Raw genomic sequence first — 26,333 nt, 5'->3', positions numbered from 1 at the left:
ACCTTTTTATTAATTTTGGCTTTAAGGATAAATTTAAATTTTTTATTTTTCCCTTTTTGTTTAATAACTTTACCTTTTAAAATTAGGAAAGAATTATAAAAAACTCTCTTAATAATAATATTATATGTCAAAAAAATTATTAAACACGAATCTAATCGTTTGAAACATCATTATATAAAGAGATTGTTTTCCTCGTTTATAAGATCCACACGATATGCTTGATCAAAAAAATATTCCACAAAACACAAAACAGACACCATGAAGAGAGTAATGCAAGAGAAGAAGACCTCACGATCTCCAAAACGACAACATCACAGCGAGATCGAAAAAAAGCCAAACGGTATCCATATCCCTTTGGATCTAAAGGTGGATATACTCTCGAGACTTCCGGTGAAGTCACTTGTGAGGTTCCAGTGCGTATCGAAGCAATGGTCATCTCGAGACTCGGTCTTCTTTTGCTCAGCCGCTTCTACTCGTAATCTTCCCCCATTGGTTGCACCAATCTTCATCATTCTCGTCCTCTACTTATCCTATGATCACTAATTACAACAAATTCATATCCGCATTAACTCGTAGGTTAAGTTGCGATTTTGAGTATCAATACATTCGTGCACTTATTATCTGTGTTTCGGGTGATATTCAAGACCCTGCCACGGTGTATCCGGGAGTAGCGGAGATATTTTGCGATAAATACAGCAAATCCTGTGATGATTTTTTCGGGTATGATCCGGTTGAAAAACATGTTTTCACGTTATTGGGAGGTCCAAAAAAGCAGCAGTGGAGAAACCTTGACATCCAAGCAGAACCCTTGCCCACATTAACTGAAGCCCTAAACAATTTTTCAGAAAAACAAAAAAAAATATGAGAAAATATTAAAAAACACCATTTTGTAGAGATTTAACATCTTTTACTAATTTTAATTTTGTTTTTAACTATTTTTTATATGATAAAATCACAGAAACTATGTTGAAATATGCAAACAGTATCTATTTTTAAGCTTTACAAGTATATATATACCTTTCAAATCATGATATGTTTGATCTTTTGGTAAAAATAAATAGGCTTTTTAAAATGTTAAAAAAATTGGCCCTAAGCCAATGTTTCAAAATCTACTACATGGGAGTATGGATGATCAATATAATGAACTAGCGTGGTTCGACATTAGCTGCCAAAGATTTGATCGTATCCAGATGCCCATAACTCTGCAGATGAATCAGTTGTGGGAACTGACTTTGGTAAATTACAAAGGGAAATTAGGATGCATAAGTTACACCAACGACGACGATTGTGCAGAGATGTGGATTATGGAAGATCATCATCATCATCATAGCAAGAAATTACAAGAATGGTCTAAGATTGTGTTGTCACTGCCTTGTTCTATATTAAAAAGTCTAGGAGATAGACTTTGCATCGCTGGTGTCACTCCTAATGGTGAGATTGTGATCATGCCCACGACATTGAATTTGAAATCTCCTCGACGTTTCTACGTCTGCTATTATGATCCCAAGCAAAACAAGATTGCAGATGTTTTCATGTAATATTTATCACAAAGACCATTTAACTGATTAAGTGTTTGAGTTTTTAGTTCCATGTATTTCGAATCCACCTCTTGCAGAATCACTGTTTATTTGTTCACATATTTATTCATCAAATAAAGGTTACTTTTTTTTGGGGGATCGACATCTAAAACAAACTTCAGAAAAGAATTTTGGTCAAAATCCTATCGTTTCTTACTTTCTTTTATGAAAACATCCATATGAATATTCTCCTACCGTAGGACCCGTTTTTTTCTGCACTGTTCGTCCCAAGTGGAAGAAAAAATAAATATTACTTAAAATTTAAAATATTTTGTTAGAAAATCCAGTAAATAAGAAAATGCATATAAATTTTGTATATTTTCATTATACTATTTGGAAGTTATGGATACAGACATGTGTTGCCATTTTACATTTTGAAATATCATCGTGCTGATTGTTGAAAGTTTGTATTTTGTAACATCGTACTGTATATCCTTAATAATATAAAAGATGTTAGTCACCAATTAAAGATTCGAAATTATTGTTAAACATGATTCAGTGACCTGTATCACACATTAGATCAAATTTCGATGAATTCGAAAAACAAACTTATATATAAAATAATAATTAGCTTCTATCCTTTAAAAAACTATATATTATATGCATAAAAAAAACAAGTATATAAATAGTTCCAATAGGTACGTTTACAGCTAAAACCTCAATCAATTTCAATTTCACAACTATTGACCAAAAATCCTCTCTCAGTTTTGGCCATGGAACTTGTGCAATCGGACCCAACCCAAGATCCGGAAACCCGGTACGATCCACGTTGCTGCTCATGTTTCCCCAGCTTCCGGTCTAGAAGCTCCACCGCCGTTGGATACTCCTCCTGGGGACGAATCCGCACCGTCGATGATAATCAAAGCGGCGACCACGGAGACGAGCCACGGTGGTGGAAACGGGCGGCTCTGAAGATCCGAGAGTGGTCTGAAATCGTAGCTGGTCCACGGTGGAAGACTTTCATACGGCGATTCAATCGCGATCCACGGCGCGGTCGCGATTGGGACGCAAGCGAGAAATTCCAATACGATCCTTTGAGTTACTCGCTAAATTTCGACGACGACGACGAAGACGAATACGTCGGGTTGGGCGGATTCCGAAGCTTCTCCACTCGCTACGCTTCTGTTCCGGTCTCCTCAGCTAAACCCCCGGCGATTTCGCCGCCGTCTTCGTCTGCGTTGACGCCGCGAAACGAGATATTGGAAAGTTAGTGGGCGCGTGTACGAACGCGTTTGCGTTACTGGCGGCGGCGGCGGAAAGGCTGTCAAGTGGTTGACTGTTTACGTTTTGGGGGGTCTGTCGCGTTAATTGCGTTTCCTCTTTATTCTGTTTATAATTAAAATACGACTATCAACTTTGAATTATTATTTATTTATCATCATCGATTTTTTTCTCTTTCAAAGACGTTTTCTGGCAATATTTTGTTTCATTTTTGGGGGATATTATAATTTTGAAATTGCTGATATGTATAATGATGTAAATTAGCTGTACAGCATGTGTGGAAGCTAGGATTTAAGTTAATCATTTGATTTAAAACAATTAATTATATATTTAGTTGCTTGGCATGATTTGTGATTGGATTCCATTCAGAAACTTCAAAACCCTTGTTATTCAAAACAAAAAAAAAAATAGTCAGGTTTTGTAATTTTGTTTAATCTAGTTCCTGGTGGGAAACTTATGAAATGGTAAATGATAATATTGTCTACTAGTAAAAAGAAGGTGATTAAGAATTTCAGAAATCAATGATCAATATCGTCTCCCTCCATATGGATAAACTGAACCCGCAAAGCAATCGGACGGTAGAGGATTCTGATTGGTTATGGACTACAACTTGTAGTCAATTGTATATTCTCTGCTCTCGTTCCAAAACCTACTTCCTTAAAAAAACAAAAAATTCATTTCAAGGATTATGATTGGCTATCATTAATACGCCGGTCGGGTCGTTTCGGGCAGGTCGGGTTGTTTCGGATCCAAGAGAGATTTTATGTTCCATCATAGATATTTAAAAGCGGCCCATATTGAGTTATCAGCCCATTGCACTATTATTTAAATCTTACAAAACTATATGGTTTTATTTGGAAAGAGTATTCCATGTTAATTATGTCTACAATCTTGTGTATGGAAACATTTTCTTTTGACATCTCTTTAAATCAAAATGTGTGGGACTTTAACCTGCATCAAATGTTTTTTTTGTTTGTTTTTGTGTTATTCTTAGTTTACCTTTTTGATAACCTATTCTTAGTCTACCTCCACCATTACTTTTCTTTTCAGCCCTCACTTAATTTCCATTTTCTTTAATTACTTTGTAACAAAAAAAAAAAGAACAGTTATCGACTTATCGTTTACTCTTGTTTCTTTTAAATGACGTTATCCTTACACAAGCACGACATACATATATTTTCGTGTTCTATCTCTACTAATCTTCCTTAAGAGACCGAAGCTTGTTGATAAACTACATACGGCCAGGATACTGTGAGTTTATGGGATAATGCAAGAAAAACACTTCTCTGATAAATAAAAAAAATAATATATATATATATATATATAATTCTATACACAAACAAAAACTGATATACATTGTTACAATAGTCAGTTATGTAAAACCAAAAAAACAATAATAGTATAAAAATCGAAGTAAAATATTCATTTATACTTGTGTGTTTGATTGCATAATAAATATTAATGTTAAATAAACGTTAGTAATATCTATTCCATATTTTTGTCATTATACTGTATTATTAATCAGCTACTTTTTAATTAATATATTTTTGGACGTTTTTGGTGGGGAATAACTTGTAAAAATAATACACCTTTAGACTAGAGAGAAATAAGCCCCGTGGTCCTCTCTGTGAACACCTCTCTAGTTAACATACCTTTTGCATTTTCATATGTATGGTGGTTGCGCCGATACTGTCGTAGGTATTACTCCAAAACTTAACTTATGTTATATAACTTTGTTAATCATTTATCTACGGCTTTTGGTAGTTGTCCTCGCAAAGTTTTGGGATTATTTGGTAAGAATGTTCGATTTTAATATATAAAAGTTGCTATGATCCTTTGTGAATATTGGGAATTTTTATTGTTGGTTGTTGCCAACGAAACTCTTGTTGGCCGATTTTACATGATTGAGTAATTTCGATGATAAGTTTTTGAAATGTAGGTCCACCTAAGAGGCCATTTTATTCAAGTACAATAAATCATGAATATCCTAATATAAATTATAAGTTTAGAAACACTATTTGTATTTGTTTTCTATGTTTTCTTACTCTATATCTTACTTATTAAATATTTGTTGTTGACAAAACTATATATATATATGTGTGTGTTTGTTGAAATGTTGGTTTCAGTGGTTTTTCTATCGATTTGTTCTTCTAATTTAGTTTATATCGTATTATATTTCTGCGTAGCCGTAGTAAGTCATGCTCAATATTATTTTATAAGTAGAGAAAAACCAAAAATAGCAAAAACATGTATTCGACAGTACATGTTAATGTATACATATGTGATATCACCCATCTTCACTTGTCACTGTTGCTGAACGTGACTATTATTAACTTGCCGAATAGTTAATTTCGTTATACATTTGGATTTCTATAGTTGATGTTTAATACTGTGGCACAGTAAATGTATTGTACGTAGTTATCACTCAGTCACTCGAAATCAGTATTAATAGTATATATTTATTTAATGTAGACCCAAAACAAAAGACAAATATGGATTCGAATTCGAAACATGTAGTACATCTAAGAGTATTATTGATTTTTCCCTAATCAACTAATATTTTTGGTTTCTTGAGTGTCGAATTCAATTTAATTTAATCGAACCCAAATAAAGAAATTATATTTATTCACTAAAAATACAGATTAATTCAGTTTTCTTTTATTCCAGTAAAACTGTGATAAAACACTGAATCCGATTATTTTTAAAAATTTGTTCAAATGTTACAAAATAAAGTTTTAAATCTAAATCTCTCACAAGTACTAAATGAAGTAAAAACCGTTTAGCAAATTCCAATACAAATTTGCTCGGTAGGGGGTAATAAATGAAGTAAGAATTTGGAAAAGGAAAAGCGGGGAAGATGGATCATGTGAGTCACCACCGCTCCTTCTATCTTCAAAACCAAAAAACAAGCCAACAAACACCAATTAACAAATTATATATTTTTTTTGGAAATATTGAAAAGTGTAAACAAAAGAAAAGAAAAAAAGTGGGAAAATGAAAAAAAAGCCATAAATTTGTGCAACAAACCCTGCCTTCTATGTTCTACTGTGCGTTTATTTTTTTTACTCCTCTCTCAAAGTAATCACTTCTCTCTCTCTCTCTCTCTCTCTCTCTCTCTCTCTCTCTCTCTCTCTTTCTCTTTTATTTTCGTCTTCTCTTATTGTTTGCTCTTTGTTAAGCTTTGTATGTGTGTTGAGATTAATGGCTTCAAGTGCTTCAAAGTTTATCAAATGTGTGACTGTTGGTGATGGTGCTGTTGGTAAAACTTGTATGCTTATCTGCTACACCAGCAACAAATTCCCTACTGTGAGCTAATAACTTCTCTCTCCCTTTCTGAAATTTTGATCAGGATTCCCATCTGTGTTTCTCAGATTTAGCTTGAAATTTCCAATTTTTTCTCAGTTCAAGTATCTCCAATTTGCTGAAAATCTAACTGGGCCTTTCGAATTTTAGTTGTCCTTGTCTTAAAGGTTCTTAGAATCTATCTGGGTAATTCAAAGGTAGCTCCTTTTTCTAGGGATTGTGCATGAGACAAGATCCATTCTCGGAGAATTTTTTTTTTTTTTTTAAATTTACTTCCCTTTTCTCAGGTTTTATTATGTATGTGTGGCGCATCTGGATTTTTGCAGCTTTTTTTGTGTGTAGTCCAGCTTTGTGTTATCTCTTTCTCCAAAAATATCCTGGAATCTTCAGATTTTCTTTATTTGATAATCTTATGATAATATATATACGCTTACATACGTTATATCTCGCTGATTTGATCTATTCAATCTATGGATTGATTTGATGGTTTTGTAACAGGACTACATACCAACAGTTTTTGACAACTTTAGTGCAAATGTTGTAGTTGAAGGCACCACTGTGAATTTAGGTCTATGGGACACTGCTGGTATGAACACTCATATACATATGTCAAGTTGTTTAATTTAGCTTATTTGAGATTGTTGCATAATAGACAAATCTGTTTTATGTTTGAAGATTGTTCAGGTGGCTTTTGCTCTTTGAGCTTACCTTCTTTTTTTCTTTGGCTGGGTTTGTTTTGTTTGTAGGGCAAGAAGACTATAACAGATTAAGGCCTTTAAGTTACAGAGGAGCAGATGTTTTCGTCTTGTCTTTCTCCTTGGTCAGCCGAGCTAGCTACGAGAATGTTTTTAAAAAGGTTTGATTGGAAAAGTGATTCATCATTTTCTCTTATGTTGAAGACGATAAGAAATCCAAATTGTCAGTATCGAGTTATTTCTAATGTTATATGACTCTTCTTGTTGAGTTCAGTGGATCCCTGAACTCCAACACTTTGCTCCAGGAGTTCCCCTAGTCCTTGTCGGTACCAAATTAGGTGAGTAACCGATGAGCATTTAGCAACAGATTCCTCTTAACCATTCATATATTCTACTACATAGTTATGATTCTTATAACATTGATGTAGATCTCCGTGAAGATAAGCATTATTTGGCTGACCATCCTGGACTATCCCCTGTAACTACTGCACAGGTTTGATTTCAGGAGCCATTTTGATGCCATAGACTAAGACTCTAGATTTCATATGAATAAACATTTCGATGTGACAGGGGGAGGAATTGCGTAAGCTAATTGGCGCGACATATTACATTGAATGTAGCTCAAAAACTCAACAGGTATAATATACCTTTACACTGAAACATCCTTACATAAAATTAGACAACTCTTCTCTTCGGATTGACAAAGCGTTGAAAGTTTACATTTTGCAGAATGTGAAAGCAGTTTTTGATTCAGCGATCAAGGAAGTAATCAAACCGCTGGTTAAACAAAAGGAGAAGGCCAAGAAAAAGAAGAAACAGAAGTCGAATCACGGGTGTTTATCGTGAGTATATGTATTTATATAAATCTTCTCAAACTCTGCTTCTAGATTCCTATCAAGGATACTGATATTAACTTCTTTCTTTTTTCTTTCTTTTTTTTGGCAGAAATGTTCTCTGTGGGAGGATAGTAACTCGGCATTGATGATGGCCTCGACATTGTCTGATGATTTTATATTCCACTTTTGCGTTTGTTTGATAAATGAGAGAATTACATATATAGATGGAATCATGGAAGAGATTAGTAGCCTCTAATCAATCAATAGTTTACCTTGAAGAGACAGAGAGAGAGAGAGCGTGATAGAGAGCTTTTTATTAACTCAACTATGTTTAATTGTTTCAAACATGTTATTGCAATATATTTATCCATTTTGTTGTAACAGAGAATAAAAGAACGAAAACATGGATCACTTGTTCAACCATAACTACCGCAAGTAGAATCATCTACAGCACATTACTGACTATATAATACAATGGCAGATTTTATCTCTCTATCTCATACCAATAATAATTTCAGACCAGCACCATTTACTTTTTTTCCTTAAAAGAGAGTTTAGTTTCTGTAATGAAATATGCTTCAAGATGCTTACAGGCTTAGTGCGGCGGCCTACAAAGAGATTCTGAGGTTAGTTATTGCCATGAGGATTGCTTATATCCATCCCATCCACCGTCTGGTTCCTTCCTCTTGAGAGCACCACCTGACATTTGATACATTCTTGCTTGATCATCTTTCAACGGTATAGAACTAGAGGAAGATATTTGTCTTTGTACAAGTGTTGCTTCATCTCTGCCATCAGTTTCATGCCCTCCTGGTCCGGAGTTTAAATCAAGACCAGATCTAAACCATTTTGCATTGTTGTTGTCCGAAACTCCACCATTGCTACTACCATTTGGGAGGTTAACGACGTAAGGCCTTGGATAATTAGAAGGGATGGCAACTCCTGGACCTAATATTTGAGAGTTGCCAGGAGGGAAGCAAAGCCTGCCACTTGATGAGGAGTCCATGTATGGTGCCGAAGCACCTGAAAAATTTGCTGAGGAAAGAGGAAAGCTGGTTCCAAAAGGAAATCCGGGATACTGAAATGCTGTGGGCGGGAATGAAACTGCTGGAGAAGACAGTAAAACTGGGCCTCTGTACATATCAGGTGTAAATGAGGAAACTCCTGATGATGGACCCACCATTCTTTGCGGTCCATTGCTGGTAATAACCGGAAAGGGCTGATCACCTCGTTCAGGCAAGACTTGAGGAATACTCATTGCCGAATAATTGTTAGCAGCAGGAAACCAAGATGAAAAGCCAGCCGCCATATTCTCAGCATTCATTCTTATTCCAGAGATCATTGGCTGTGAAGTCAAGCCACTTCGGGAATGTTGGCTAAACACCATAGATGACTCAACATTCGCATCATCAACAGCGGGCCCATCATTTAAATCAAAATCTCTACGACCACCAGAAGATAGGTTTGCCTGCTGAAAAGATGAGTCTCCCCGATGACCACTGCTTATTGTATGATTACTCATATCAGTTGGATCATCAAGTCTGTTTAGATCAAGATCCAGTCCACCAGAGGAATTTGTGGGATTGGTAGATCTTTGGGAAGCCAGATCTTCAAGACCTCTCTCATCGGGTACATTTAGGTCAAAGTCCAAGAACGTCTTCGTCTGCTTGCCAGCGCTTGTAGAAGCATCAGAGGAAGACACGGTATTCATGCTTCGTGGCACCACCTCCTGGACTTTTCTTGGCTCAGCTGGCCGGAAGGCGCTAGTGGCCGCAGATCCTCTCCAGCCAACAGTTGCTTTATTTCTCAACAAATCGTCACGTGGAACAAATGCACCCTTTGCAGCAGCAGCAACAGTAATGGATGCAGGAATTCGACTGGATTGTAAGTGAGAAGGTGTCAAAGACAAAGATCCAGAGAAGTTATTTGAATTCCCGTTTCGTGCATCCTCCCCGTTAAAACCTTCATTTAAGTCAAATTCAACTCTGGCATCCATCTCTGACCCTCCTGAAGCTGGAACTGAAGGAACATCTCTGGCAACAGATGTACATTCCTCAGCTTCATCTCCATCAGCACCACTCACTCTAAACCCATTAGGTCTCCTACAATCTTCTGCAGGTAATACTTCTTGAGAACCTAACGCAGTGGCGCACGGTTTATCAGCCTCAATACTCTTTAGAGACGCCTCTACATATTCAACTTCACCGTTAGCTGCAGATGAGTCTAGATGAGCTGTCACACGCTTGTTCTTCTTATTATCTGTTTGGTTTATATGATTACTCTCACTATCATTGATTTTTTCTGTTACAAATACATCCACATACGCAGCCATGCCCTTGGAGAACCCAGTAGAAACTGGTATATCTTCACCCATTTTTTTAACTAACTCAGAACTCAAGACTACCTGGGGTTTCTGCTCTTTCTTGTTCTCACCTACGACATCTGAGGGCGAATTGGCAACAGCCAGAGAATCTGCTTTAAGACCTAAATCGATGCCTTTGCATTCAGCTGGCACAGAGGTTTCCACCCTCTCAACTGTATCTGAAACCGGATCTGACACAGATGTAACGTCAGCGTTTCGATCGTTAAGTATTCCACAATCATTAGCATCAGACATTTTTCCAGTCACCGATCTATCAACAAATAAAGTTTTCATACCGTTGACAACCTCTGACAATGCTGATACCGCTGCACGCATATCATTCACTAGGTCAGACCTCACTGGTTTCTCTTCATTCTTACCATCACCAACAACATCCAAGTGTGAATGTTCAGCAGTCAAAGAATCTGCATTTTGACTTATGCCAGTGGCTTTACATTCGCTCAAGACAGAGTTTCCTGACCTTTTTATTGTATCTCCCACTTGATCTGTCTCTGAAGTAACATCAGTCTTTAGGTCACTACCTACCCCACTATCACTATCATCAGACATATTTTCCTCAATGCCTGATGTGGGCACAGCAGTTGGAGCAACATCATCTGAATTTTCATTACTCTCTAGGCACTGATCCACCAACCTTTGCAATTCTTCTATTTCTGAATCGGAGTTCTCATCAATATCTCCCAGCTTAGAATCATGCACATTCTCTAAAGCCGCCAATTGCTCACCACTACTACTGATATGTTGCTCATTGTCAACAATGGAGGGATCCTTGGCAACAGCATCAGCTTGCTCGCTAGGCAAGCCATCCAAAGAATTTGTGATTTGTGTTGTATGGTTCTCTGACATGGAATTATCATTCATCAAGGAATCTGAAACCCGGGATACAGAGGGTGATGCAACAGGGGATTTGGACATTTCATCCGCAGCTACAGTAGCTAGAAGATTCATTCCAACATCATCCGCACCAGCCATACATGCATTTGCCTCAGAGTCCCTTACACAACTTTCTATCAAGGCATTCATTGAGCTGTGCGATCCACCATGCCTTTTTTCAGTTTTGACTTCATCTCCTAACGTAGGAGAAGTGGGTTTGACAATTTCTGCTACTTTACTAGAATCATTACCAGCCTTGCCGTGCTCATCCCCAGCATTAACAGAAGGGGAACCAGCTACCTCATCTGAAACTGTCGATAGATTTTTTAGATTATTGTTTTGCGAAGACTCAGTGTTAGCATCAGGGCTAAAATTATTAGCTCGAGATGTATCATTCATTTCTTTCACGTTCCGGTCTAACTGATCATATTTCTCCGAAGGAACAGGTGATGGAGCTCTGCTATTACCTGCTGCAGGGTCCTCAAAGGAACCTCCACTAACACTCTGTGCCGGACTGCGACCACGTTTTGGCAGCTTTACGATCAACTTATTACTGCAACCTTCAGCCATAGGTACGTCAAGAGCCTTTTCAGGTGTCATAGTAGATTGAGATACTTTCTCAGAAGCTGCAGTTCTTTGTGATGAGAAGCTCCTGCTCAGCCCAACTTCTCTGTGGAGTGCACCAGTATTTCTTTGCTGCCCATCACTAACAACAGCAACGCCTGTTCCAAGTGATGGGGCTGATCTAGTAGAACTTGGAGATGTGGTTGCAGACTTTATGCTGTTCTCTGACGGTATTTTGACGGACACAGACTTAGAAGGATGTAGATGTGATACTGAAGTCTTGGTTACATCAGTGGATACACCTGAATGTCTACCACCTTGAGAAACTTCAGACTGACGAGGTCTTCCAGGCCAAGATGCACCCTGATTGGATACAGACTTTGCATCCATTTCTGCCTCAACACGTTTCTTCCATGTATCAACCAAGCTCCTTGCCTTTTTCCCGATTTCTGAGTTCTTATGTGATCGCAAATGATTAACAGACTTTCCAATGTTACAAGTCTGAAGAGCGTTGAGATTCACAGGCAGCTTGTCAAGAGCTCGAAGTAAGATCAAGAGAAAATCGTCCACTGATCTATCATTGTCTTTGGGACTGCTCGCATCCCCAACTTTCCCTTTATGAATTTCCTGTAGCCACTCATCAAAAACAGGTAATCCCCTGAGCTGGACAAAACGACTGAGGCAATCAAACTTGTCTGTTGCTGCTACAACACTTGCAAGAATTGATCGGCCAATCAAGTCTATTTTCTTCTCATTTCTCTCAGGCAGCATGAGCTGTACCAATCTCTCAACCCCTTCAGAATCCACTAGCCTGCCTTTTTCCGTAATTTTTGCGATCTCAGATTTTAAGCTGCTTTCTGTTCTTAGGAAACCAGAACCACTTTCATCTATCCGACTTGGACGTTCCCGTTTCACAGATTCGGAACCCTGATCAGCATGCTCTCTCTTCCTTCCCTTACCCTGTGAAGAAAAAGAGCTGTTGTTCTGCATGCCGTCTGTTCCGGCTTTCACTTGTGATGTTGTTGGACTATTCATTGACCTAGGAGAACGACCACCCTGCTGTAATGTGGTATGCATCTCGGAACGAGTCTTACACAATAACTTATCTACTTCTTGTTGTCGTTCCTACAGAAGAGAAAACAAAAAAGAATCAGCTACCAAAGTAAGAAACAGATTTAAACAACACGTGATCATTCGTAATGATAATAAACTCACATCGGTATAGTCTTGATCAGTCAGCCACCAAATAGACTCGTTCATAACATCATAAACTCGCCAACACACGAAAGAAGAGATTCCAGATGGCAGTTCAACGCCTCTAGGAAGAAAGGTAACTTTACACGGATGCAGTAAGGATGCAGCCGGTATCTCATCCTCGTGAAAGGAATAAAAGATTTCGTTCGGCTGAGCCTCCAAAAGGATGCCTTTGCCAAGTTTTAACTCTGCAGGTCGATACAGCCAATTCACACGCAGCTTTAACTTGCCTTCTTTTTCAGGAATAACCAAACGAATCAAACCAATGAACGGTGGACAATCCTGTGGCGGTTTAAAGAGAGCACAGTCACCAACATTGATTACGCGTCCATCCTGCAGAGTCACAAGAATATACATATCAACCCAAAAACGAGCCGAATTTACAAGAAAATGCATTCATTTCCGTGAATTCTTCGATAAAATCGAGGATTCAAAATCCAATTTTTTAACCCATGAAGCCAGAAACAGGTAGAAAAGGCACTCATTTTCCACAGAATTGAAAGAAAAAAATGCGGCCTTGAGACATGGAGAACACCGAATCGATGCGAGATTTACCTTAGAAAACGAAGTAGATGAAGAAAGAGAAAGAGAGGAAGAACCAGCAGCCTCCAAGCTCGCAATTAAACGCGAAGGAGCTCTAAACATACGCCGACGATGACCTTTGTTGCTCTCCTCACAAACCCTCCTCCCATGCATAGCCTTCTTTCATTTTCTCCTTGGAACAACATTAATACACAACCCTCCTCTCACAAAACCTTCAGAATTCCTTCACCATCAAATCCTCCCTCTAAGAGAAAACCCTAATTCCGCGACGAAAATACGGTGAAATCTCTCCCCTTTTTAAGATTCCTAGGGATTTTTTTTTTCCAGTAACCCGATCCAACCAAACCGCGAAGATCCACGAACGAGAAGAACGAAAAATCCGTAAAGAGCGAGACCAAAACACAAATCGAAAACCGCCTTATTTTTCGATCTAGCCAAAGAGTTTTTATGACAAATAAAAATAAATAAAAAAATCGCGCAGCGAAACGAGAGAAACAAGAAAAAAAAAATTAAAATCGGAAAAAAAAAAGATAGAGAGAGAAACGGGGCAAAAGGGGAAACTTCTTTGGAAGGAGTCGGGCAGTTCGGGCAGCATTCCCTTTTATTTTATTTGGATTTTCGGTTTTTTCCAGGTGACATAAGAGAGAAGGAGAGATTTTTTTTTACATTTTGTGTGGAAGGAAGTGACGGGTGGGTATTAGTTTGGCCTTCCCCTGTTAATAGCTGCTCTTTTGACTTTCTCTTTTTTTTTTTTGGTTCTTACCGTTTCTATTTTCTAAATTAAAAATTTCGGGTTGGTTCGAGTTGGATAAGTAATTTTCTTTATATATTTTTCTCAAAACAATGATGATGTGTAAGTCTTGTCGTTACATTGTCCAGTGTCAAATCACTTTCATCAAGTACAAAGTGACCATAAAACAATATGTCTGTCTCTCTTGACACAGACATTAGCTTTTTACATAAGACTCTATCACAGTAGTCAGAAGCCATTTGAGTCGCTTGCAGTGACATTGTTGTCTTCACTCACCGATTGCTCCTAAACATGTTCTTCAGCTAGTACATAGCATTATGCAGATCATCTCAAGATTTTGAGACAGCAACTGCACCTTCGACCTGAACCAACAAGGAGATTGAAACCATGTTTTTTTTTTAAGTAGCATTTTCTACTTTTTAAAGCACAGCCTTTGGGAGTTACGCAAGTGCCTAATACCTCAGCCAAGTTAGAGACTTGTGCTGAAAACATCATCATGAAGAAACAGAGAGGTCCAATTGTTTCATGTTCAAGAACCGGTCTTAGCAACATAATGGGCTCAAGAACCTCTCTGTTCGATTAGCTTACTCTTAGCAATTGTACCTCTCTGTTCGATTATCCCAAATTTCTCCATCTTAAAGCGATTTCTTAAGAGTCTTTTGAGTAGATTGTTTATGTTCCCTGTTTTTTCAACTGGTTTCCATTTTGAATAAATAAACTATTGTTCCAACTTTTTGATCGGGTTAAATTTCAACAGCTAATTTGTAGCGTTCAACAACTTATTGTTTATCCTAGCGTGCCTATGATAAACTGTGGATTATTTTCACTTACCAAAAAATATTTTTTGCGAGGTTTTGATTGGGATGTTTACATAAGTCATTGCACATCAAAATCGATTTAATCTTTCAACTTTACGGGCTTAATCTAATCAGGTTCCAAGTTATAAGAACCGAAACCTTCAGATTCGAGAGAGAGAGAGGGAGAAAGATTAAGCGATACCTGGCACGTGACAAGCTGAAAAACTAGGCAACAAGGATCGAGAGTTAAACACAGAGTTTCACCTAAACATAATGGCCTAATGGGCTTAAGACCCGGTCTTAGCAAACTTGGGCCTATGGCCTAGCCCGACACAAACTAAAAAGTACCCCTTTTCTGGCTATTTATTTTTTGCTCTTTCGAAAAGCACCTTTTATGTTAGGCAGATAAAGAATAACCAGACGGTCTCAATGGTACTAGAAAATGTTTACAACCAGAGGAGGTTGAAAGATAACAACTATGCGTCACTTACACATCACGTCATAAAATTGAAAATATGATTACATATTTATTTTTGAGTTGGTGAGATCGGAGTTACTACAATACAACTTTTTAAAAAATTGGTATGGGGAACAGAGAAAGACAGGAGCTGGCTGGCTCGTAGATCTAAACCAACCATGAGCCAACCTTTCTTTCTCTTGCTAATTAGAAATTGACATTCCTTCCTACATAGTTTTACTCGAGTATACTACTATTTCCTTAAACGTAAAATACAAAAACTAACTCGTGCTCATATAAAATGTGTTGTAAGAATAACTATCAACGCGTATCGAGAAAAGTAACACTTTCGAACTTCCCTTTTTTTTTACTAATAACAAATTTTGATAGTTACATTACATCCATCTCAATGTTTTTTTTTAAAAAAAAAAATAAATCAAAATCTATATAATATTTTGGATTATTACGAATTTTCATAACTTTTTTTTTATTATTATCTTTGCTAAAATAATCATCTTTTTATATTGCATCTCCAAGACTCCAACAACCATGGCATCATGCATATGCCTCTATTGCTTACATCCTACATCCGCACCTCATTTCAGCCACAAATCTCAAGAGTTTACTATTTTCGTAAACGAGCTTCAGTGATTAATATATTTTTGTTGTTTTATGAATTATTGTGATTTAAATTGGTTTATATATTTTTGAGTTTGGTTGTCTAGTTCAGATTTTTATGTATTAAAATAGGAAAAAAAATAGAGTAGGATATGTTTTTGACCATTCACCACGCAGAAATAGGATATGTTTCACAATGTTGCAATGTATACCTTTTTTTGAAAAAAAAATTTTGATGTTGAATACTTATATTATCAATCAATTAAAGCCATCGCGTTAGTTAGCCATGAATACTTTTGGGATGAAATTGTAAATCTTAAAAGTTTGTAGGGGGAAAAAAGTAGAGAAAGGAGGGCACATGAGAGAGTTGTGTATTGTGTAAATCCCAAAAGTACGCCAGAAAGCTTCTCTCCCATCCCATGTGCTCCCTCTCCCCAGTCCCCACTTTTCTCCTTTTCTGATTAAATATTAATATTATCTCATTTCTATTTCATCTTTTTTTTTTGTCGGCTTTTAATTTCTTACAACACTTTTGTTTTTTAATTCTGTAATCAGTATCACACTTTTTAGGCCGGTTTTGACTGGGTTTCACACTTACAATAATACTCCCGATTCCTCGAACTATAATTATTTAGTCGAGATTTTTGTAAACTATTTTTTCAAGCATAAGCAATTTCTAAACAAATTGAACCACTTGCTAAGAAGATTATAATTTTCATTCATATATTTTATAGTGTAATTTTTTCCTACATATAAAGTTTACTGAACTTTATTTCTAAAGCTATATCTTTTACTTCTTCTTTTCTAATACTGTAGAATACATAGATATTAAAAATATATTATAAAAAACAAATTCGTTTGCCTAAAGGGTCCACGTATATATTTACTATTTAGACACTCGTCTATTGCCTAACGCTTTTGAAAATACTAAGGTAATTGTAAATTTGTAATAATAATATAAAATTCAGAATATTGCGTCAATATCAACTTGATGACAACTCGTAAGTCTCCAATCTCAATGATTTTTATGTGGTCATTCTCCATACTTCTATAAAACACTAAGAAAACTCGCTCTTACGATTACTTATATTGGTGGCTCTTTACCTGTATTCACTAGTTAATGGTCTAATTACCATACTCTTGTAATTCTTTTTTGATATAATGTGCCAAGCCAGATTCTCAATCACGTGCGAAATTCCTTCAAACAGTTTAGCTGGTTTGCCATCAATTAATTACGAAGTTTTCATTTCCTTGAATTCAAACTTATTTGTATATATCTTAACATTTTTACCAAAGAAACTTATTTGTATATATGCCTGACGTAGTTTAAATAATCTATGTATATCTCATTCAAAATTTCAATGTTGTGTTTGCCTTAAAGGCTCGCATGGATAACGTGAGTAAGACCATCGATAAATTTTTGAAGAGACGTATTAAACGAAACATGCATGAGACTTTGAATGTTTATATTTTGAGTAGTAGAAACAGGTAACTATCAAAAAGGAAAAAAAGGAAAAAAAGGAAAAAAAACAAAAAAAAAAAACAGGTAGTGATCGATGCAACAGTTGAAAATGTTTGTCCATGCATATGTGAAAAGTATTAGTTTAAACATGACTAATTTTTTATTTTACTGTTTAAATATGTAGTATCTTCTGAACAAAGATAAACAAAAATTACAAATTGTCGGCAAGAGGTATTAAGTATACATCTAAGGTTATATTCAAAACAGTTGTGCTAGTTATTACCATAAATCTAATTGAAAACGACACATCATGTGTTTTGATAAAAACGGTGAGTTAGGACTCTTAATTAAACTGTACTCAGCAACAATAATTGTAATGTAGAAAATCAAAACAAACACATCTCCTCTGAATAGTAACCTTGTTTATCTTAATTATGTTGTATTCATTATTCAAGAAGTTTTTGTCATAATTAAAATTCGAGTCCCATCGGTACTGGAATATATCATGTCCCACTAAATTCGATACAAACATTTTTTTGATATCGAATTATCTTTATAATTGTTTTTGTTGGATCTTTTTATGTTTACAGATCACGGGATTACAATAAAAAGGTGGACGTGACACTTATTTTTTCTACGTTGCTCGTTATCTCTAATTTTATGCCTATGTATGCAATTTGGACAATACCACTAAGATTCTCCAAAATCGAGTTATAAGTATTCTTAACATAAAATCAAAAGACATGGATAACTTCAAATGATGCCTATCTACCATGTCAATAGCAATCAATAGGAATTTATTGATTTTTCTACTGTATACACTTTATTCCTATCCTAAGATGTGTATGTTAGATATTTAGATCTAAGAATTTTTGGTAAACCAGTATTCAACTCGAAATCAAAATAATCTGGGCATAATAACAATTAACAACAAACTAGGAATATGAAAACAGATTATAATTTTAATGGGTCATGAATTTCAGACAATCACTATAAAAAAAATCATAATCCATTGGAGGTAGTTAAAAATTCCCAAGATTACCGTATTTGAGTTTTTTGTTTTTGTTTTGTTACTATAAACAACCCGACACTTACAAACTAGTACAAAAGATGTAATGCAAGAATATTGTTTGACAAATTTCAACAACGTAATTATGAAAAGTTTTAGCTAATTCACAAAATTTTGTAGAGATAGGTTAAAACTTTAACAACTTTACTTAGTAAGAAAAAGACTACGACTTTTCAAAAATGCATAATTTAAAGAAGAAAAGATTCCTCTCGTCTCTTCCTTTGTTCACATCCCTTTCCTCTTTCTCCATCTTTTAATTCTTTATTAGTATAACCAATCAATTATTTTACTCCCTCTCAATGCTGTCAAAAAACTATACATATTTTATTTATTGAAATCACAATGCAGACGGCGCAATTTTCAGCACCGCTCTCTAATTGATCCATTGTTCTTGTTCAAAATCCATGATTATTTTGTTGACAATGTAAGACCTCAAAATATTGTTTGTTCTATTGGTCTCAAGTCTCAACATATTAAAAAATTTAAAACCTGTTCTTGCGCAGATTAAAAAAATATTTTGAATATCCTTGTTTTTTTGGTGAGTTGTTATTAATGAATTTTTTTTTCCTTTTTTTTGCTCTTATAAGTAGGTAAATGAAGCTATGAAGTAATAAATAATCATTAGAAATACAAAAATATAAAGAAGGAAAATTATTAGTACTAATATCCAAATGAAGAATAAATTCGTTCAGATTTAATTTGAGAAACAGTTCATTCACTGCGTTAAAAGATACTAGAAGATGATTAATTGCTAACAACAATATTTGTCCCAAATCAATGCATGATTCAATTTTATTTTGTTTTCACCTCGAGTTTTGCTGAAAATAAAGCTGCTTTTTCTCCCTCTGTCTCTCTCTCTGTGTATGTGTGGCTTTACCTTTTGTACCTAAACCTCACACACACAAACACACACACTCTCTCTCTCTCTATCGCTCGCTGTTACTACTCGTTTTCCTTTTCCTCTCTTTCGTCTTCTTCCCATTTCTCCCAGAAGCTGCAGAGATTAGCAAATCATGGCGGGTGGTGGAGCTCCAGCACCCAAAGCTGACGAACCTCAACCACATCCTCCCAAAGATCAGCTTCCCAACATTTCTTACTGCATCACCAGTCCTCCTCCTTGGCGTGAGATTCTACTTTCACACACCCCTCTTTATTTTCCGTTTCTTCCAGATTCCATGTTTGAAAGCTCGAGATTTTTTTCTGGGTTTGTGGCTTTATCTGTCGGTGTGTTAGGTTTTATTCTTCTGAAGAATGTGCAGCGTTTACTTGTTTGATCTTCGTTCCTAGTGTGCTTTAAGTACGAGATTTTTGTTTTATTGATTTTCTTTTGCATCTGTGGCAAAATCTGTTGTTTCTTTGTTTGATAGTTATCTCCAGTGTTCAAAATGTTGGAATAGACATGTTTTTGCCGTAAAATTGGTTTCTGGTTTGGAGGATTTAACCCCAAATCGCATCTGTTCTCACAATATTGGTCTTTGTTTTTAGTGTTTGTATCAGTTTCTGTTTTCGATTGAGTCGATTTGGAATTGTGCGATGGCCACAAGAGGCTAACTTATGTATCTGGCATTTCTTATGTTTCAGCTGAAGCTATTCTTCTTGGGTTTCAACATTACCTTGTGATGCTTGGCACAACAGTCCTCATACCTACTGCTCTTGTTCCCCAGATGGGAGGTGGATATGTAAGAGCCCCTCTACTAAGAGTTTAACTTATACTCATTAACGAGGAAGACGAATGAAATGGTGTCACTGTCAGTGACTGAAACGGGTTTTGCTTTTCTAAATTTCAGGAAGAGAAGGCAAAGGTGATCCAGACTATTCTCTTTGTTTCCGGTATCAACACATTGCTCCAAACACTCTTCGGGACTAGACTGCCTGCTGTAATTGGAGCGTCCTACACTTTTATACCAACGACAATATCCATTATCCTCTCAGGCAGATTCAGTGATACCTCAAACCCTATAGATGTATGATGGCTTCCTGTTTTTTCATCATTTTAATGTGGATTATATGAATCTTTCTTGGTGCTATTATAACTACAAAATGTTTTAAAATTGCTTTGTTCAGCGCTTTGAAAGGATAATGCGGGCAACCCAGGGCGCCTTGATTGTTGCTTCAACTCTACAGATGATTCTTGGTTTCAGTGGCCTCTGGCGTAATGTTGTTAGGTTAGTCTGGAAGAGGATTTAGTCTCAAACATTCGTCTTCCTTACACAATATTAGATACTCTAGACGCGTTTTCGGTGCTATGATGCGATGTAACTTTCCTTTTGTATTTCTTTTTCAGGTTCTTAAGTCCTATTTCAGCTGTTCCGCTGGTGGGTCTCGTTGGATTTGGGCTATACGAGTTTGGTTTCCCGGGGGTAAGTCTACTCTAGATGCAAGTAAAAAACAAAAAATATCAAACAATATAAATGTGCACTTACGAGTTGTTAATTTCCCTATTACATTTCAGGTTGCTAAATGCATAGAGATTGGGCTGCCTGAGCTGCTTATTCTAGTATTTGTTTCGCAGGTAATATTTAACACACTAAATCTGTCTAATTCCAAAATAACGTTTAGATAATTGTGTTTATGATCGCCTGATTTCATGTTCTGATGTTTCCTGTTGCAGTACCTGCCTCATGTGATCAAATCAGGGAAAAATGTGTTTGACCGGTTTGCTGTAATATTTGCGGTGGTGATTGTATGGATCTATGCTCACCTTCTTACAGTTGGTGGGGCTTACAATGGTGCTGCACCAACTACACAAACAAGTTGCAGGACTGATCGTGCTGGCATCATAGGTGCTGCCCCATGGTAAGTGGTTACAACTCAGCTGTAAATAAATATGTGGCTGCAACTCCCGAAATAACATTTGCAGTTTAAGCAGAATAACAGAGTATGAAGAATCATAGTATCCAAAAGAGAAATGTGATTTAAAATAAAGTGATCTTCATTGTGCTTGTTGTTAAGTTAGGCTTTTTTTGTCCTTTCAGGATAAGAGTTCCATGGCCTTTCCAGTGGGGTGCCCCTTCGTTTGATGCTGGAGAAGCTTTTGCAATGATGATGGCTTCCTTTGTTGCTCTAGTTGAGGTATGTGACTATATTCTTAATCTCTTGAGATAGTTTGATCATGATATGTTATTCTGTTTATTCATTTTGATTTCTTGTTTCTTTCGTGTCTGGCTGATCTTTAAAGTCAACCGGTGGTTTTATCGCTGTCTCAAGATATGCAAGTGCGACGATGTTGCCACCTTCTATTCTCAGCCGTGGTATTGGCTGGCAGGTAACTTGGCCACATTTGAGCTTTTAATGCTGCGGAATAAATACTTGACTGGTTTCTGAGCTGATAATGTTTTGTTTTGTGGATCAGGGAGTTGCGATTCTGATATCCGGGTTGTTTGGTACTGGTGCTGGATCCTCTGTCTCTATGTAAGCATCTCTGAGATGATGCATGTACTGATTTGATTATTTTCTCCAGATGTTTCGGTATTGAAAGTTGGTTTTCTATCTTTCGTGCAGAGAAAATGCTGGACTATTAGCCTTGACAAGAGTTGGTAGTCGAAGGGTTGTCCAGATAGCTGCAGGCTTCATGATCTTCTTCTCTATTCTCGGTAAGTTTAAGTTCAAATCTATTTTTAGCTGGTAGGTGAAAAAGCTTTTGTTTGAATTTTATCTTTACTGATAATCCATCATGTTAATGCAGGAAAATTTGGAGCTGTGTTCGCGTCAATTCCTGCACCTATAATTGCTGCTTTATACTGTCTCTTCTTCGCCTACGTTGGAGCTGGAGGTTTGAGTTTTCTTCAGTTCTGCAACTTGAACAGCTTCAGGACTAAGTTCATCTTAGGCTTCTCTGTCTTCCTGGGCTTGTCAATCCCTCAATACTTCAATGAGTACACCGCAATCAAAGGCTATGGTCCGGTCCACACAGGCGCTCGTTGGGTATGTAGTAACAAACTCACTAGTTTTTATATATTTCTTCTTTTCCCATGGAAATGGGGTTTTGGTAGAATGATCTGATAAGGCCTAAAACTCCAACCGTTTGATCATATAACACGGAAAAAACAAAAATCGACTTTAGGAGGAACCAAAAGACTAGAGAATTGCCTGAACTAATGAAACTCTTATTCTCTTACATATTTGACAGTTCAACGATATGGTGAATGTCCCGTTCTCCTCGGAACCTTTTGTTGCTGGCTCCGTAGCCTTCTTCTTGGATAACACATTGCACAAGAAAGACTCTTCGATAAGGAAAGACCGAGGAAAGCATTGGTGGGACAAGTTTAGATCTTTCAAAGGTGACACAAGAAGTGAAGAATTCTACTCTCTTCCTTTCAATCTCAACAAGTATTTCCCTTCTGTCTAAATGGGAAGAGAGAGAGAGAAGACCAAAGAGTTTACCAGAAACAAAGAAAATGGTGAAAACTGAGAGTTTCGCCATTGTTACCTTGAGCTTTTTAACCTCTGTGTCTTGGTTCTTTTGTTCTGTTCCTTTCCACAACTCTGGAAACTTTAAATATCTCTCACTTTCTATAGTCTTATTTACAAGAATGATCATGAATTTAAGGGCATTGTTGTTTACTCTCTCTAATGCTTTTGTCTTTGTAAATCCAAGGGTACACAACTTTGAGATTTTTATTAGTATCTAAACAAGTCTTTAGTTTGATTTTGTACTGGTCTCCTTCTCACTCAAAACTCAAAAGTCTGATTGATTATGTCGAAAACTTAAAAAAAGATTACCATGATTCTATGAAAATAATTTGTTTGAAAATTGGATTAAGGTTTTAATGATTGTTTCTTAAATCAGTTTTGAAAGGGCAAACAATACGAATATATATATATATATATATATATATTTTTTTTTAAATTAAGACTTGGGATCATTTGACTGGATGAACCCAACAATATTGAGTATTGACATCTGAAGACACTAATAATGTTTGTACACTACTAAAATTTATAGTTACTTAATTGTGTTTTTTTCTTATCAACTACTTGTCATTCACTCAATTAGTCATATAATACGTTTTCTTTTTAACAAATGGGTCATATACGAGAGAGTGGCCTTTCAATATTGCGTGAGGTTTTTGTTCTCTGTTCAATAAAATATATTGAGACATTAAGCCAACTTTCGTTTGTTATCCTAATTAGTGGACAACAAAATTTAAGATCGCTTAGTTTTGTAAGGCTGATCAATTCATTACATAATTAAGAAACTATTATCAATAGTTAACGCTCAATACGACACTGGCTTTCAGGAGATCGAGATAAAGTGTACAGTAAGCATGTGAATAGGGTTGATTGCACGAGGGGAATATAATTACTTCATTTTTGGCTGTCATTTTCTCATTTAATCTCACAACCTCATCATTGCATTTTAAAAAAAAAATTATAAAGTTGCTTTATTTAGTTGACAAAACAAATTTTCTTTTGAGTTAAGCGGATTAATATTAATTTCCGAGCTTCTTTTTCCTTTTACTTCAAACTTATTCATTGGTTCTAAATCGAGTTTTAAAGGATATCCTACATAACCATCAACATAAAATAAATTACATAATCATATATAAGAAATGATATAATGATTGAAGCCATATAACAATATTTTTAGTCATATTTTAAATTGTGGTCCAATGGTTTATGAATACTTTAAGCTTTTAGATGTATCTCTAGAGACTTCTAAGAGAAAGATAAAAGATAAGAGAAAGATAAGAGCAAAACACACTATATTTATTCTTTATATCTAAAATATATAGATAGTGATTAATTTCGATGGTTATGAAATAGTGTACTGTTAGTTTCGTCAGATCATAGGTTGAACTTAGGCTAAATGAGGAGCAAATACAAGAAATCGAAATGGTTAATAGATTCGTAGTATCAAAAGCCTTAAAGAGTTCATCGATCGGGAATCTACTTTCCGTGAAGATTCCAGCCAAGCAAGCACTTGCCTCTGTACGGACAGTCAAAAATAAACAATTGAGCAATTACGAAGTTTATTCCATTTCTCTACTTTGTTTAGCTCTATTACTCCATTTATAACTTTTTGTATTCGATTATTATTTTTTTCCCTTACTAATTAGACTCTTCTATCTCCTATTCCTGATTTTTTTTCTTAATTAGACTCTATATATATATATGAAAGAGACATCTAGAAAATAATCAATCATTCAATAAAATTATTCAAAAATACATATGCAAAAAATAACTTTCGTTCCACGGATTTTTTAGTTGCGTTAAACTTCTACCACTTATAATTAGTAGTTGACAAAATGAAAGGTAATATGAAAAGTTATTATTACTCGTAAATATTTTTTTTTTGAAAAAAAGTTATCTAACAGTAAAATGGTCTTGAGTATATATTAAGAAAGAAGCTATTCTACCAAATATAGAACCCCCCAACCACGATTACTCTCTCACTCCTCTATCCTACTTTCTCCGCCGTGGAATGGGGAACTGTCAGGCGGCGGAGACAGCAATGACCGTGATACAACGACCAGACGGCAAGTCGGAGAGATTTTACTGTACAGTAAGCGCGAGCGATGTGATAAAGTCTCATCCCGGCCACCACGTCGCTCTCCTCCTCTCCTCCGCCGTACCTCACGGCGGCACTCTCCGCGTCACACGTATCAAACTCCTCCGTCCTTCCGATAATCTCTTGCTTGGTCATGTCTATAGGCTCATTTCTTCCCAAGGTATATATATTATCACTCACTCTCCTGAAATATCACATAGAACATGAATTGATTTTAAAATCGGGGAAGACAAAAACCCTATAATTGTTCTGCTTGACTTTTGACTATGATCATCATAGATGAAGTCATAATTTGTGTGTGTGTGTGTGTGTGTTTTTTTTTTTTTGGATTAACAGAGGTGATGAAAGGATTAAAAGCCAAGAAATCTGAAAAGAAGAAGAAGATCCATGGAGAGTTTTCTGTAGCAGATGAGGACATTAACCCACTAACCATAAGATCTGAATCTGCTTATGACAAAGACTCTCAGGTAATTAATAATAATATACATAGATCCATACGTACCAAAATTTCAGTTTTGGTTCTCTCACTGAAACAATCGAGTAAGATGCTACAAGGAATAACAAGCACATGAATTCTATGAATTCTGAAATTGATTCATGAAAAGATATTTGATTAGATCATAACGTTTGATTAACAGACAAGGATACATGAAAAGCAGAGCGGGGTGAACACAGGAGCTACCAACAAAGTAAGAGCTTGGCAGCCTTCTCTTCAAAGCATTTCAGAATCTACAAGCTAAAACTTCAATTTTTTTTTTCTTTTTTTTTTTTACTTTGACTTTTTTGATGATTTGATTTGTCTTTGTATTTGTTGTTTTTCCCAATCAAATTGTAAAGGAAGAAAAGAAAACCATTTGATTGTGGCATAAGAAGCTATTGTGTGTTTCTTTTAACTTAATAATAACCGATGAAGATCCAAAGGACTTAAAAAAAAAAAAAAAAACTATCTGATTTTTCTCTTCACAATTTTATGCAGTAACTATATCATTTGTTAAGCTTACAACATTTACGTATTATCTATCATACACGTGTTAAAAAAATCGAATTATGTTGACCAAAAAACACTTTATTCACATACTAAAACTAGTTTTTCAACGTTGTATAATTTAACTATCTTACTGTTTGACCGGTATTGTATATTTTAACTATTTTACTGTTTGACCAAACATATAGTACCATCATTGAGATGCCAACCAAAATCTGGGGAAAAAACTGATATAAAAAGCAATACGCATCTCACAAAATATCAACAACCATGACCAGTGACCAAAAAAATTGTTTATGAAGAAGAAAGAAGAAAGAATCATAAGAGAGCTTTTTCACTCACAAAGTCGCAAAGGTTACAAGTTACAACTTACAAGATAAGAGAGCTTTATCTTAACATCTTACCAAAAAAAAAAAGTTACAGCTTACAAGTTT

At 35.9% G+C, this 26,333-nt stretch overlaps 5 protein-coding genes across 6 annotated transcripts; 4 read left to right on the top strand and 1 right to left on the bottom strand.

Annotated features, from left to right (window-relative positions):
- The first annotated feature begins 2,243 nt into the window (after positions 1–2,243).
- Positions 2,244–3,135, top strand: LOC18012048. The gene has a single exon (XM_006394281.2). It carries the CDS (start codon positions 2,291–2,293, stop codon positions 2,786–2,788), a length of 498 nt encoding a protein of 165 aa, XP_006394343.1. The 5' UTR covers positions 2,244–2,290; the 3' UTR covers positions 2,789–3,135.
- Positions 3,136–5,840: 2,705 nt separating this feature from the next.
- Positions 5,841–8,025, top strand: LOC18012691 (rac-like GTP-binding protein ARAC10). Of its 2 annotated transcripts, XM_024151149.1 has the most exons (9): positions 5,841–5,876; positions 5,978–6,104; positions 6,600–6,687; positions 6,848–6,957; positions 7,071–7,134; positions 7,225–7,289; positions 7,367–7,432; positions 7,526–7,638; positions 7,742–8,025. In XM_024151149.1, exons 2-9 carry the CDS (start codon positions 6,000–6,002, stop codon positions 7,776–7,778), a joined length of 648 nt encoding a protein of 215 aa, XP_024006917.1. In that variant the 5' UTR covers positions 5,841–5,876; positions 5,978–5,999; the 3' UTR covers positions 7,779–8,025. The 2 variants fall into 2 exon arrangements, with proteins under 2 accessions (XP_024006917.1, XP_006394342.1); XM_006394280.2 differs by lacking the exon at positions 5,841–5,876 and having other exon boundaries at positions 5,898–6,104.
- A 1-nt stretch (position 8,026) lies between these two features.
- Positions 8,027–13,749, bottom strand: LOC18012744. Its single transcript, XM_024151148.1, has 3 exons — positions 13,262–13,749; positions 12,668–13,039; positions 8,027–12,577 (listed from the first exon to the last, which is right to left on the bottom strand). The coding sequence occupies exons 1-3, from the start codon at positions 13,400–13,402 to the stop codon at positions 8,264–8,266; spliced, it is 4,827 nt and encodes a 1,608-aa protein (XP_024006916.1). The 5' UTR covers positions 13,403–13,749; the 3' UTR covers positions 8,027–8,263.
- Positions 13,750–19,280: 5,531 nt separating this feature from the next.
- On the top strand, positions 19,281–23,051 carry LOC18012743 (nucleobase-ascorbate transporter 6). Its single transcript, XM_006394278.2, has 13 exons — positions 19,281–19,525; positions 19,985–20,082; positions 20,191–20,367; positions 20,468–20,568; positions 20,688–20,763; positions 20,856–20,915; positions 21,015–21,199; positions 21,379–21,475; positions 21,582–21,668; positions 21,756–21,814; positions 21,905–21,996; positions 22,089–22,327; positions 22,533–23,051. Exons 1-13 carry the CDS (start codon positions 19,417–19,419, stop codon positions 22,749–22,751), a joined length of 1,599 nt encoding a protein of 532 aa, XP_006394340.1. The 5' UTR covers positions 19,281–19,416; the 3' UTR covers positions 22,752–23,051.
- Positions 23,052–24,746: 1,695 nt separating this feature from the next.
- Positions 24,747–25,829, top strand: LOC18013088. The gene is made up of 3 exons (XM_006394277.2): positions 24,747–25,074; positions 25,251–25,381; positions 25,553–25,829. Exons 1-3 carry the CDS (start codon positions 24,828–24,830, stop codon positions 25,652–25,654), a joined length of 480 nt encoding a protein of 159 aa, XP_006394339.1. The 5' UTR covers positions 24,747–24,827; the 3' UTR covers positions 25,655–25,829.
- The last annotated feature ends 504 nt before the right edge of the window (positions 25,830–26,333 follow it).

Source organism: Eutrema salsugineum, unplaced genomic scaffold, assembly GCF_000478725.1.
Source record: "Eutrema salsugineum unplaced genomic scaffold, Eutsalg1_0 scaffold_6, whole genome shotgun sequence".
Classification (NCBI taxonomy): Eukaryota; Viridiplantae; Streptophyta; class Magnoliopsida; order Brassicales; family Brassicaceae; genus Eutrema; species Eutrema salsugineum.
Note: the sequence above shows the minus strand (reverse complement) of the source record. Positions and strands in the feature narration are given on the sequence as shown.